Below are 15119 nucleotides of genomic sequence, written 5' to 3'. Positions count from 1 at the left end.
CAAAAAGGACCATCCTACTATTGGTTCTATAGTTTCATACCCACAACTGACCCAACTGACTTTTGCAACTCCAGCTATTTATTTGATTATGGTTAATGGTGAATGAGAAGGTTAATAAGATCTTTTTCCGCTTCAACATTTTCCCAATCCCTCCACAAATTTTTCAGAAACTAGGCTAGCCCCTCCCCAGAGTTCAACCAACCTGTCATGGTATGATCAACACAAGGGTACATATAAATATGTTCGATTTTTCCGTCCATAATTTTTTCTAGCTTCTGGAATTTGGTCACAAAAATTGTTTACTGCAATTACGTTTCCATTTATGACTATTTTTGCAATTTGAGGATAGAATGGTTTTCTTTTTGGGTGACTAAAGCCTATTATGCTTTTATTTGCTGCAGCATCCCATACACTGGTACAGTAATGACACTACCAAACACAGGCAAATATAGTGGTCTCACATTCTCTCACCATTTCATGCTGCGTTTATAGTATCTCAAGTCCTGTGAGCTTGAACCTCAGTCCAAAATCTCAACAACACTTACACAAAATGAAAACAAACGAAATCAAACCAGGTTGTTATTTTTCTCCCCTCTCTTCCGTGGAGGAGTCGGGAGTTACCAAATGATGCATGGACGGAAGATAAATGAGTCATTTTCAAGAGTTATTGCTGAATCTGCGACCACTAATCTTCTCTGACTCATAAAGAATATGATTTATAAGTCCTCTTGCAGCACTGTAGACACAGAAGCAAATGCAGTTTAAGTTCCAAAATCTTATAATTAGCCCGACCAGAAAAATGAAGAGAAAAGCATTACCATCTCGAGGTAAATGAGAAAATGCATTGGATTTTTTACAATCCCCTCTTTTTTCCTTTCCTAGCTCTCTATGCCCTGCACTTGAAGTCTAGCAGTTTTGACTTACTACAATGCAACAGTGCAGGGTTTACCATACACCCATGCACCCAACCCAATAAACACAAAAAGGATCACAGCAAGTTGAATTAAACTCACTCGTCCTTCAATTTCTGAATCTTTTCTGGATCTGTCTCTTGCATGTGCTTTTTGAACTGCTGCCTTACCATATCAACAACAAGCTCTGTGTTATTTGACTGCATATTTAGAACATAAAACCAATAAGCTAATTGAAGTATCCACAAACAAACAAACAAAACAACAACTCTAATTCTCAGATCGATCTTGATCTAACTAAAGAAAATAATTAATGGAATGGTATTTTTATTATACAAGCAAGGCAGAATCCAATAAAAGCAACAAGTACATGCCGTCGTCCTCCCAAAAGAGTGACACAAACAGTCAAAAAAATAAATTCATTCAGAGTGTTAAGTAACAAATACAGCAGATCCATTGAGTAAACAGAAGTGAACCATAGACATAGTGCAAATCCAGTGGGTATGCTCAATGTTTCAGTAAACCAACAGGCAAAACTTCAAGGTCAAGAACATCTGGAATACGATACTTCCCACAAACCTTCCACTTTTCCTTCCTCCTTTTTTCATTATTACATGTCTGCAATCCCCTTATTTTTATAAGCGTTTTTTCTTTCTGTTCCGGCTCTCCATGACCCCAAAAACGTCTCTCTATGGGTCTAGCAACAGAATGATTGAGATAAAAGTGCAACAAGTAAGTGGGGTTAAACGCGCCATACATCTGGAAATACTTGAATCTACTTTTTGTTTAAATTCAATACCATTTTTTTGTCTTCTTTTTTGTATCATTTTTCATTAACTACTTTCAAAAAGATAGATTTCCAACTGAACGAACAGCAATGGCTGAGTTGAGATAGCTGGAACAAAAGAGAACGACCAAAGCTCCAGCTCCAATTGCTATATCTGCTTCGGTGGCTTGTAGCAATTGAAGTGGAGAGTGCAGTTACGAGGAGTTTTGAGGGAAGTAGAGAAGGAAAGGAAAAGGCCATTGCCAGATTTCATCCCATCCGTAGTGCTTCGGGGGTCACTGGCGTGGCTGAATGTAGAGCAGTCCGCTCCTCTGTCTAAGAGCAAAGAATCAAGTCACTCGAACCTCCTTTGGCATGCCCTAGCTGATTTACTATCAGCATGCACAAGCAAGAACTTACTGACGCTCAGTTACCTTATTGATTCTTTTCATTATAAGAAATTTCAAGGGGAAAAAAAAATCACTGTCGAAGAATTTTTTTTTTGGCTGAATAGCTGTCTTTCTTTTAGAGTTGCTTATGGAGTGAAGTGATTGCCTCTCACCCGAAAGGCATAACGTCCTTTAAAGCGCATACGAGTAGTTATTCCTGTTATGAAGAGGTATTCCCCCTTAGTTTGCAATGCATTTCTAAGCTGCTTACTTGCGATGTACTGACACACCCGTCTGGTCGGCTCGTGTCTCTTCTGTAAGTCAATAGTGAACTTCTCAGAGAAGCCCATAGCTCTTTCAGACGCTTCTTTTTTTTATACCAGAGACCAGAACAGCTGCTAGAGCAGTCCTAATCGCAGAGAAATTGTAGATTCAGTTCTAACGATTCAATCAAAGTCCATCTTTTTTTGCCTGTTGATCTAAACAAACAAAATTCTTTGCTTTGTGGAGACATCGGTCTTCTAGAAGCGAAGTTTCCCAGCCGCCTGCCTCCTTGAGTGGAAATGCTTTTCACGATCTCCAGCTCTTTCCCACCAGCTCGTTCTCCACTACGCATCTAGGCAAACCCGTCAGGTGAATAGACGTCATTGGGCCGATCACTCCTAACACTTCCAATGGACACCGTTTCATTCTAGTGGCAATAGATTCTTTCACAAAATGGGCAGAGGCAGCATCATATGCCAACATCACACAGACCTTTTTTGCGTAAGCTACTTGACTCCACTGAAGAGTAAAGTGCAAACAAGAAGTGTTGTAGCAGATATAAGAAAGTAGTTCCCTCAGGGGCTTCAGATTAGGTTGAGGACTTCCCTCCGGGGGTAAGAACTACAAAGAGTTCGGCTCAGGACTCTGTAAAGGGAGTCTAGAGACTCTCTCCACTTGAAGGAATACATCCCAGTCGATACTGGTCTAGACTAGAGTAGAAGATGAAATAGTTGAGGACTTAAAATTTGAATCCATCTAAATCATGTGGCTAATCAATTTCCAAGGAGCCAAAAAAGAACCCAACCAAAAACTGCAAGAAAAAATTAGGGCGCATCATGGATGTGCAAATATAAGAGAGAGAGAGAGAGAGAGAGACCCAAATCTTATGAACAGTAAAGGAGTTTAACTTCCAAGAAGAATTAACCAATCTAACTAAAAGAAATTCAATTCAAATTTTAAAAGACACACAAATAGAGAGAGAGAGAGAGAGAGAGAGAGAGAGGAAATGCATACCCGATGACCAATGAACCGAGCTCTTCTGAGGCATTCACGGTAGAGCTACAAGAATAACATGCTTTCACATTTTTAATAAAATAATGACACAGGCACGAAAGATAAAAATTTAAATGGGAGGAAAATGCAATATGACACACACATCAACAAATGCACAAACAGTTAGACAAATGACCAGATAATAGGAGAGAGAGATTATACTGACCCTTATCACGTTGTTAGCAAGCTCAGGAGGCAAAGCCGTTTGCAGGGAAGGCATGTTTTCTTTTCCTCTCAGATGTTCTCTGAATTCTGTAATACAGCAATTAAGGGGGGGGGGGAAATAGCTAAGAAATAAGTTTTACTTCTCACAGTAACTCCAAGGCAGGACAAAGCAAGAAATATCTCTGAATAAGTTAACTGTGATCAAAGAGGTTTAGGAATTAACAGAACCCAACTGTAATTCTGGCAATACCTCAATTTGAAAATTCAAAACTCCAAATCAATCCAAATCAACTAAAAGAGCGACCATTGCAGGACATAAACCTACAGAACGTATAATATTACAATAGATTGGGATTAGGGTCCTGCATTTCCTATGACCAAAATTTTTCATGTGCATTTTTTGAGAGGGGGTGAAATCTACATTGAGGGAGAAGACTGCAAAGAGGAGAGAGACGCACAAAGAACAATATTATACGAAGGGCGCTGTAGACCTTAGTTAGTAAGTTCAGGAACGGCAATCAAACAGGTACGGATACGTTTCTGCAATTAAACGAATCAGACGGCAATAATACTTTTCAACAATCCAGCATAATAAAGTGCGTACGGCAATGATATAGTACGTGTTTAATACGGCTGCTATATAAGCAAAAATACTGGCATATATTCACTATGTAATAGACATTCACCATCTAATAGAAAAAATAATAGCATATAGACAATGATTTTATCAAAAAGAAACCTCACAACTAAAATAAACACAATATAATATCCCATATTGGTGATCGATGTAACACGTTCAATTGCAAATCTATTTCTGGTTTTAGAAATGACAGCAAATGGATGTAGCTATGGATGCATTCAACAAAGTGCATATGTGTTCAGATTTGTCAGGATGGTCCACTATGGATGTATTCACTTAAAAGTGAGAACATGTTTACTATTGCTAAGCTTTGCTATATCCCTCTCTTATTTTACAGAATGACAATTATCTTCATGGTTTAGTGCTGAGGAGGTCGAAGTATATCATCAAGTTGGGTGCAAGAATGGAAGCTTGAAAAATGATCTTGCTTTAGACTTTATTTGATTCTGGAATATATTGGAAAATGTGTTCCAGAATCAAAAGATGAAGCTTTTTCATAAATTATTACAATAAATAATTCAAATTTCATATTAAGAAACTAAACAACAGAAGGCAGGGGTGAAGAATGAATAGCCACAGTTCGTGCTGGATGAAATAAAACATCCACTGAATATGAGAAAAGTTAAAAGAACTACAGAAAACAGAGAAAAAAGACCCACTGAATAGGAAGGGGCAGGGGGTATCTCACCGTCAGGCGTCGGCTACCGGAGAGGAAGAAGAAGAAGAGGAACAGAGGAATAAGGATCGCACCACTGCAAAAGGTAGAGTTGATTAGTTGAATAATGAAATTAAATCAAAGAGTGAAATAAACCACTTCGAAATATGTCACCAAAACATCACCCACCTTATCCTTCGTCGCACACGGATCGCTGAGGAGTGAGGAATACGGCTTGCATCCACTACCGAAGCTACAGAGTACAGAATAGGAAGGGACAGGGGTATCTCGACGGCCACCGTGAACGGAGACGGAAAAGAGGAAGGGGCAGGGATTACCTCACCGTCGGGTGTCGGCTAGGGTTAGATTGTTCGAATAGGAAGGGGCGATGGTCTTTTCTTGGGGAAATTGCTCAGATCTAACAGTGAAGTAAAAGCGTATTTATCCTATACGGACCTAAATGTTAAAAAAACGCGGTTTTTACCGCATTTATGACTGAAACCGTAAAATACGTTTTTTTAATAAAACGTTCAAATACAGATATAATATGTGTATAATACGCGAACTTCTATCTATCCCGACACCTACCCATCTCTTTCCCTCTAGGCTTTGAGCCCGCACCTAGTATGATTCAGATTCTAAAATCCCAACCTAATACTGGGATGGGTTAGGCTTGAAGGATGAACTCAGGATGCTTATTTGGAAATCCCCTAATCAAACTCTCAAAGTGGGTTCGATCTTCAACTGTTGTTTATGGTGTGGGTCTACAAATGAATTTCTCTCCACTATTGATTTTGATCGTTAATCCACTTTCAATCATTCAATTGAAAGATAACAGAAGGTAACTGGTTAGCTAGCGGTGTCGGTAGGCGAAATAGTGTCTTTGTCAAGTTAGCTAGGTACCGTTTGATAATCTTACGTTTTTGTGTTTCCGTGCTATTTGTGTTCCCAGCACACAAAAACACCCAAAAACCCGTTTGATAAACCTGCTTTGTTTTCATGTGTTTTTTATACCATAAATCAAAATTTATGATCATTTATATGAAGTGTAACAAATTTGTTTCTACCATTTTTTTTTTAACAATTAAAAAAGTGTTGCCCGATAAAATCCCTTTTATCCCAAGACTTAAACAAAGAAGAGAAGCGTTACCTTCAATTCTGCAATTCCTTCACTAATGAAGCTCTCTCAATCTCTGAATCTCCAACGTGCGACAGCTTCATGACGGTGTTAACTCCTCGCTCAACTTAAGCTTGGATCTGCTTCTCCTTGAAGGTTACTCTGCTCTCTCGTATTCTACCAATTTCCTGCAACTTGCATCACTATACCAGTATGTAAGCACAGCTATCTCGCCCTCTCTTCCTTCCTCCTCCTCTCTTAAGGTCTCTTGATTCGAATTTGTGTTTTTGTTGAACTATATAGCTTCTATTCACGTCTGTAATGTCTTCTCTGCTATGAGTTCTAAACCAGAAACCATAGTTGGTTGTGCTGCTCGGTTGCTTGCGTTCTACCTATTTTATGGCTTATGCTTTGTTGCTATCTCTTTCTTGCTGGCTAGGGTTTTAAACTTGTTACGGATTTTTTTATGCTTTACCTTGATTGTGTGAGCTCTGTTTTGTTTCCCTATCCTCTTCTTCTTCTAGTCCCTGCTGAGAATAAAAATCAACAAACCCCTCTCTATCCACAGTGTAGAGGCTGAGATAAAATTCTGTATTCATCATATCCACCAATGAGCTATGAACTGATTAGTTGAAATGATTGTTGATTCTCAAATGAGCTATGAATTTAACTACCCCAACCTGTTTTGCTTATTTGACACTTCACTGATTTGAAATTGTCAATTTACTATCTAAGATTGTAATTGTTAGGATTGTTTATACAGTTGGTGATGCTCCATTTTATGAAATGGGCTTGCCAATTGATTGGGTTGGGCTCTTTCATGTTGGGTTGATTGAGGTGAATGAGAGTGGAAGTTAGGGTCCAGATATAGATGATGGACCTCAAGTCCATACTCCATTGTAGTAAGTCTTGCTTCTTATCTCATTTTGTAAACAAATTACCGGAGTCTGTTTCATGTTGGGTTGATTGAAGTGAATGAGAGTAGAAGTTAGGGTCCAGATATAGATGATGGACCTCAAGTCCATACTCCATTGTAGTAAGTCTTGCTTCTTATCTCATTTTGTAAACAAATTACCGGAGTCTGTTTCATGTTGGGTTGATTGAAGTGAATGAGAGTGGAAGTTAGGGTCCAGATATAGATGATGGACCTCAAGTCCATACTCCATTGTAGTATGTTTAGCTTCTTATCTCAACGGTTTAGGAATTAGCAGAAGCCTCTGGCGGTGATGTATGCACTTTTTTGGCCATTCGGACGCGATTCGAGGTCGAAACAGCCCTCTAAAGATTTCCCACAACATTTTCTGAACGGAGAAATGGCTTCACCAAATAAAAAACAGAAAGGAAGTTCACTCCCCAGGACCCCTATGGCGCCCTGCGAAGTGGGGGGCACCTGATACATCGAGAAATATCCAACCAACAAGCGGTCGACACGTGGTAGGATCCCTCCAGGCAACCAACGAGATGGATTGCGTGACACTTGTCACAGAACTTGCCTTGGGGGGCAAGCAAATGACCCCAAACGTGACCCAAAGAGCCGTTAGAACCAACGACGCATAGGAGGGATTCCCGTTTCCCACTAGGGGACATCCCCCTCATTGAGACAGATAACCGACCCCACTATTGCTACGTGTCAGAAGATGGGACACAGAAAAGTTATCAACCGCCTCAATAATAATCAACTTTAATCACTTGCTGCTGAGGGGATCCAGTTACGGTATTATGAACCTTAATCACTTACTACTCTCTCTGTACCCCCTCTCTGACAATTCGTTTGTGTGCCAGATTGACTTTGGCATATGAGAGTCCCCCCCTCGGAGTCCACTCCGGATCTCTTCTTAGCTCCTTCCCCCCTTTGCAAGTCGCACACGTCATCAGGAAGGTTTTCGGCGACAACATACACGTTAAGAGAAAGGATCAATTAAGTTTTGGGCGACAACATGTTCGGATATGGTGAAGGAAAGGATAAATATAATTTTTCCTTAAAACCTCGAATCGAACTAAGAAAAGATTCATATTTTATATAATGTGATCCGATTTTAAATGGTTGGTTTTACTTTCAAATTGAAATAATTAGACAAATAGGATGATGATGATGCAATGATTGAATTACCTGTCTATTTCTCTTCTCAAATTATTTTTTTTCTTTTCTTAGCTTCCAAACGTAACCTAATCTTGTGGCCTCATTTGTTGGATGTTCCAAACGGATTCTTTCCAAACTTTCATCTTCTGAATTTTTCCTTATTTTTGTGAAAGAAAAACAAAAATGTACACGGGAATCTGTTTCCTCTTTCAACTTTCCTGGAAACTGATTGCGTTGCACTTGGGATATGTGTAAACATTTTTATGTTTTTTTTTTTTTGGAGGGGGGGGGGTGAGAGGGGAGTAAATTAGGTACACACCACGTGGCAGTAATTTACACGATCCAATAATTTAGATTTGTATTTTATTAAAAAAACAAGTGTAAAAAGTTGTCCTCGCCGACATGGGTTTGATCTGAACTGATTAGTTGATTAGTTGAAGGTCAGGCTCAAACACCAACTAAGAATGATCTTGGTGACTCATCCGTCTCTCAAGTCTCAACTGGATCGACCAAATACTGTGATTGATTGATAACTAATTCTGGCTTGATTTGCTCGTTTAAGTTTATCTAACTCGATTATAGTTTGTTTAAAGACTGTTTATAATTAGATTATTATCATGAATAATAATAATAATAAGCATGGGAGTCTTACCAAAAATAAATAATAAGCATGGGAGCGTTGGGGTCACATGCGTGCATCACCCAATGAGAGCTTCTACACTGGTTCATTGGGGGCGGGGTGATCATTTCGCCCACCACTGTTCTAGGCATGACCCTTGTGTGATGCGTCTTACATTGGGAATTTTTCTTTCTCCTAATAATAATAAAGGAAAAAAAAACTTTGTATAGGAGTGTGGCCTACGTCAACACTCTTGTGAGTCTATCTCTCTCCTCTCCATATGAAAAGACATCTCTACCCTCTTGTTTTTTAGGAGGAGAGAGATAGACACATGGGAGTGCTAGCGTAGATCACACTAAAACTCTGTCTAGGAATGTGATTTACGCCAGCACTCCCATGAGTCTATTTCTTTCGTCTCCAAATGAAAAATTATCTTTATCCCTTTGTTTTAAAAATGAGAGATAGACACATGAGAGGCTATCCTCCCGAACAAAAAACTACTTCTCTTTTTCTAATTTCACTTAATAATAATAATAACATCACCCGATTATTATGAATCAATAACCGACTGATCTTATCAAAAAATTAAAATAAAACAACCGACTGATCGAACAGAAACACGTCTATACTTCAATTACCAAAATGGGCAAAAAATAGTCGGTAGCAATTACACTGAACCAAAAATGATGGACCCCACTCTTTGACGATTGACAGACAACGTTACTGGCGCCGAAAGATCCTTCGTTTACCTTTCATGGTTCCCCCCCATCCCCCAAAGTTTTCAAAACAAACACCCTCTCTCTCTCTCTCTCTCTTTTTCTCAAAATCTATCCTCTCTACCCAAAAAGAAATCACGTTACGCGGAGGAATGATGGGGATTTATTCTATCATTAATGTTTCATTTAATCCTATTTCTTCTTATAAGCTAATCCAACGAAGATTCTCTCAATATAAATTATAAACACCTTAAATCCGCATCCCATAATGCCCCCCCTCTCTCTCTCTCTCTCTCTCTCTCTCTCTATGTATATATATATGTGTATATATATTCCAACTATTATCTTATAATTCATTTGATCAAAGTTTTACTATAGTATTTTTAATTAATTAGTCCCCCAACATAAGTCTCTTTAAATCTTTGAAGAGGGTTTTTTTTAGGAGAAGGGGGGGGGGGGGTTTATGACACTAAGGATCCACAGATTTGGATCAAACCAATACCTCTGGCTGTGTCAATGGTCAAAATTTAGATGTTCTCCTTTGGGGATTAGGGATCAAGTATTAGCACCTGTTGCGGGTGAAAACCTCTGATGCTCGGTTCACCCACGGATGAGCCTGCAAAAACCAAGCGATGAGCACAAGAGAGTCGGTGTGGCTCCGGCCTAGGACTCTCCGATGCTCAAGTCAGGTCTCCAATGCAACAGCGTAACTGCGTAGTAAAAGCAAGATGAGGAATGGTACTCCATACCTAGGTATTTATAGAGTGAGGAGGAGATGAGGTGTTTGAGAGAGTCCTAGTATGGTAGGAGTCCTTCTTTCGGAAGGTTCTCTCGCGTAGAGCGGAGTGGAGAGCTATTTTCGGGGTTGGACTCTTATTAAGGTAAGAGTCCATGTAGAGTGCGATTCCGTGTTGCACTGGGATCGTGGCTTGATCCCTATCCCGTGATTATCGGAATGCGCTGACGTGGCCAGGAGATCCCCGGTGAAGCGTTATGGCGGCTTCAGAGGAGGAGGGCTCGGCCTCGAAGGTTGGCTTAGGAGGGCGGCCTGATAGGTCGGCCTTGGCCGTCAGAGGTCTGTCTCGACAGTAAGCTCGGCCAAGAGTTTATGGCTGACCTGTATGAGCTCGGCCTCAGCCACCGGCTAGCTTGCACGAGTCTGGCTCTGTCAAGTGACTTATAGTGGAGATGGGGTCGGCTCGATTTTCTGCTCGGCCTAACTCGATTCTCGGACTGAGATCGGGTTGGCCCTGTGGCAGCCTCTGATAGGTGGGGTGTTTTATGCCTCATCAGCACCTTAAAGACTATGACAAATTTGGATCAAAATTAACCGTGATCAATCTCAATTTCAACCAATTTAGAGTTACTAATCCTTGTTGTATTACTAGAATTGTAACAGAATCTAACTGATTTTTATTAAATTGGAGCTTTAAAACCCCACGGGTTAGCTATAAATGATTTATGAAGGCTGGGCCTGATCCTAATGCACCTTTTAAATCCTGTCCTGGTGGGTTGTTGTTAGGCCATTACCGAGTTATATAACATCAACAAACGCGTTTGCCATGTGCGATTAATGATTAAAGTATATATCTCCGCCGTCCGATCTGACTCCACAAGTCTGAATAGTTGGGAAAGAGGGACCATTGGGACACTACTACAGACGCGGAGTACTCCCATGTTATCATTCATATCATATCATCATATGGAAGGATCAATCAAGACCCTCGCCATTTTTTACTGGACACTAGACACTGGACTACTCATTACTGGAGAGGAGAAAAAATTAAAAGAATAAGGAAAGGAAAAAAAACAGATATCCAACGTCATAGATATGAGCACTCACATGGAGCCGTTGCCAACAAAGTTAGCCAGCGGGATTAGAAACCAGAAGAGTATAGAGCGATTCTGGACCAGATCCCACCTCACATGTATGTTGTGTTGTGTCGTGTACTCCTCTCGAGACGACATCTCTCTCTCTCTTTCCCTCACAATTACTTTATTTTCCTTAAAATCTATCAATCATTCATTCATTTCAGCTTTTCAAGGAGAAAGACGAAACAGAGCAAAGAAAGGAAGGAGAACCAACCCCCAAGTACTAAAACAGAGAAAAAAAAGAGAAGAGCTTAATTAGTCTGGATCTGAAACTCTAATTCTGTTGTTTGTTGTTTGATCTTTGGGTTTTTTTCTTTCTTGTTTCTACAATGGCGAAAGAGAAAGAAAAGGAGAAGAGCATGTTTGTCGGTGTTGTATGGAACTGCGCCGCAGAGCTCAAACTCATGCTCACTGCTCTCCTCTTCCTATCTTCTCTAGCCGTTCTTCTTCAGTTCATCCCTTCTCGCTTCTCTTCTCTCTCTGCGTCTGATCTACGCTTCTGTCTCTCCAGACTTTCCACTCTCGCCCCTCCACCTTCTTCTTCTAATACTACTAACTCTGCGTCGGTTCCTCTTCCGCCGCCGACTCTTCCACTACCACTACCGCCACCTTCAGTAAAGCAAGATGAGGTCATCGATGGAGGAATCATCAAGAGAGCTTTCAACCCATATGGAGCTGCTGCTTACTCCTTCATCCAGATGGGTACTTACAGGGGTGGGCTCAACACCTTCGCCGTCATCGGCCTCGCATCCAAGCCCCTCCATGTCTACGGTAAGCCTCGGTACGAATGCCGATGGGTACCTGAGCAATCCGATAACAAAACCATTTCAACAGTCGGTTACCAGGTCCTCCCTGATTGGGGCTACGGTCGCGTATATACCGTCGTAGTTGTCAACTGTACCTTCTCTGCGCCCGTCGGCACCGACGGCTCCGGCGGACGTTTGGTTCTGCTTGCTTCCACCAACGGTGGCGGCGATAGAGACGTCAATGCGACTGATGAAATCGAAGCACTGAGAGAAGCTCCTGGTAGCTTGAACACCTCCATCTTCACATCTCCACCTCCCTACGATTATCTCTATTGCGGGTCGTCTTTGTACGGCAATCTGAGTCCACAAAGGACGAGGGAGTGGATCGCCTACCATGTGAAACTGTTTGGAAAAAAATCCCATTTCGTCATTCACGACGCTGGAGGGGTTCATCCTGGTGTTTTAGAGGTTTTGAAGCCATGGATTGAAAAAGGGTATGTGACATTGCAGGATATCAGGGAACAGGAGAGGTTTGATGGGTACTATCACAATCAATTTCTGATTGTGAATGATTGCTTGCATCGTTATAAGTTCATGGCCAAGTGGATGTTCTTCTTTGATGTCGATGAGTTTATCTATATGCCGCCTAAAAGCACGATTAAGTCGGTTCTTGACTCGCTTTCCGATTATACACAGTTCACCATCGAACAGATGCCAATGTCGAATAAGCTCTGTCTCACCGCCGATTATGGAAAGACTCTCAGGTAGCTATCTTAGCTTACTCACTTACTCCATCTCTGTTCCCCATAAATTTTTTTTTTAAACCTTCTTTTACTACTTTACTTTCTTAGTTATTGTTCAACTACATGTTCAGAATTCAGATTCTGATGTAACTCCATGGAACACAGAGAACTAACTATATGGAATAATCGAGATCTCGGAACAAATCTAATATATCATAATTAGAATTGAACAATTGGGTTTCACTTCCCTTCTCATCCGTAGTGATTAAAGCTAATTAGATTACATTTGCAAGTAGTAGTCATATGATAGACAATTAGTGATAATTGTTTGGGTATCTTTTTCACCAAGATAAAATTATTAGGATTGGAGACACCTTTTGATGTAGTGGTTGAGTGATTGGATTTGTTTTTGTGGTGGCACTTGTTCTCTCCTTTTTGTTTGTTAAGGTACCAACCTAATTCTTTTGTTTTTTTGGTTGGGGTTGGGGTTGGGGTTGGGGCCTGGGGGTGGGGAGGGTTAGTATAGTGTCTGAAGGTGCTTGGGCGGTGTGGAATGAGGATGACATGATATGTTTCTTGTGGGAAATTTGTAAAAGGAAAATCTATACTAATCAGTTCAATTTTGGTCCTTGGACAACTTTTTTTAAAATTTTTAATGGGTATAGACAACAATTTTTAACCATTGATGAATTATTTAGTTTCTCTTGTAAGGGATGATCCAAGCCAGTTCTTAGTATGTCAATTTTTTCCTTTGTTAAATGATTAATTTGTTGATAATTTGACATTCCTTATTTCTGTTGCGCTATGCAGGAAATGGGGGTTTGAGAAGCTAGTGTACAAGGATGTGAAGAGGGGAGTGAGGAGGGATAGGAAATACGCAGTACAACCACGCAATGTCTATGCGACCGGGGTGCACATGTCGCAGAATGTGGCCGGGAAAACACAGCACAAAACAGAGGGCAGGATCAGGTACTTCCATTATCATGGAACCATTGCCCAGCGCCGTGAGCCATGCCGGCAACTTGTGAATGCAACAGAGCTCACATTCGAGGGAACTCCCTATGTCCTTGATGACACCATGAGACGAGTTGCTGCCTCTATCAAGAGGTTTGAGCTCAAGACTATTGGGACTAGATTACAAAGAACTCCACAGTAGCAGCAGCCATTCCTAAAACCAGACTTTCTTCAATTCGTGGATGTTTTTTTTTTTTTTTCTTCTTTTCTTGGGTTTTAGATTTGGGACAGAAATTCATTTGGGTTCGTTCTTGTATGTACGGTGTCATGTTGATGCACATATTGAGGGTGGTATTGTAGAGAAATTGGAGGTGGGGGCCGGTGAAGTGAAAACATTAATTTGATCCATAGAAAGAATAAATAGTAAAATCTGTGTCATTGATTTTATTGGGAATTGTCTTTTGATCAATACAGTGGGGGGGGGGGGGGGCATTATTCCATTGCAATTGGTAATTTGATATTGCAAATGGAATAAGAATCAGGAATAGTAGGCGATGCCCATGTTGGAATGAATTTTTTTTATTGTTTAATTTGATGGGAGTGGGTTTTTGCCTTTTTGGTGGACGGACACCCATGGCTAAAAGCCTAAAACAGTGGGTTGGTGTTTAGATCTGCCATGTGGAAGATCATATCATATGGCGTTGAAATTTTATGGACACTACGTATATCCAAAGTACAAAATCTAATGTCGTCTAATGTCGTGTTTGGTATGTATTCTAGGTGGATAATACATTCCAAGATTTTATCAAACACAACCTTGATTTTAAAAAAGTCTAATATTATTTCAAACACTTTCAAAGCATAATCAAATAGTTCAAGGTAGAGTAGAGATATTCAGATTTCAGACGCATGATGAGATCAAGAAAATGAGATGACAAAAAATACACGATAAATAAATAGTCGATCCAGATATTTAAGATCATGGGTGGAAGATTTTTTTTGTTATGATTTTGTTAGAATGCATTCATAATGCATTTCAAATATGCGTATCAAACGCAGCCTAGACTAACAAAAGTAGATGGATGTGTAAATGATTGAATTTGAGATTTAAAGTGGTTATGTAGATAATATTGTGTAGTCTCCTCAACTCTGAATGAACACACACGGGAGAACATAAAATTTACATTAAAAATTTATAAAATGAATTACTAAAATTTGTCTTGTGATTTCTAGAAATATATCACATTCCCATATTACACGGACAACCACTCTAAGGAAACTAAAAACGGTGGAAATTTTAATAAATAATTGGAAGCTGTAATGGACTGGCAGACTCGGTGGAACTTGGAAGTTGGAAGGCCCCATACTCATCACTATTAATAACCACTTATGGGGGTTTATGGGGGTTCATTGGCTCTTGCATGCTTGC

General features: G+C 40.2%; 2 protein-coding genes across 2 annotated transcripts; one reads left to right on the top strand and one right to left on the bottom strand.

The window, feature by feature from the left end:
* Positions 1 to 615: 615 nt before the first annotated feature.
* Positions 616 to 3704, bottom strand: LOC122652816. Its single transcript, XM_043846679.1, has 4 exons — positions 3550 to 3704; positions 3345 to 3389; positions 1014 to 1111; positions 616 to 736 (listed from the first exon to the last, which is right to left on the bottom strand). Exons 1-4 carry the CDS (start codon positions 3601 to 3603, stop codon positions 658 to 660), a joined length of 276 nt encoding a protein of 91 aa, XP_043702614.1. The 5' UTR covers positions 3604 to 3704; the 3' UTR covers positions 616 to 657.
* Positions 3705 to 11541: 7837 nt separating this feature from the next.
* On the top strand, positions 11542 to 13952 carry LOC122649446 (galactan beta-1,4-galactosyltransferase GALS3-like). The gene is made up of 2 exons (XM_043842611.1): positions 11542 to 12757; positions 13547 to 13952. Exons 1-2 carry the CDS (start codon positions 11577 to 11579, stop codon positions 13890 to 13892), a joined length of 1527 nt encoding a protein of 508 aa, XP_043698546.1. The 5' UTR covers positions 11542 to 11576; the 3' UTR covers positions 13893 to 13952.
* The last annotated feature ends 1167 nt before the right edge of the window (positions 13953 to 15119 follow it).

This window comes from Telopea speciosissima, chromosome 2 (genome assembly GCF_018873765.1).
Source record: "Telopea speciosissima isolate NSW1024214 ecotype Mountain lineage chromosome 2, Tspe_v1, whole genome shotgun sequence".
NCBI classification, from domain to species: Eukaryota; Viridiplantae; Streptophyta; class Magnoliopsida; order Proteales; family Proteaceae; genus Telopea; species Telopea speciosissima.
The sequence above is the reverse complement of the archived record's forward strand: the minus strand, read 5'-3'. Positions and strand labels throughout refer to the sequence as shown.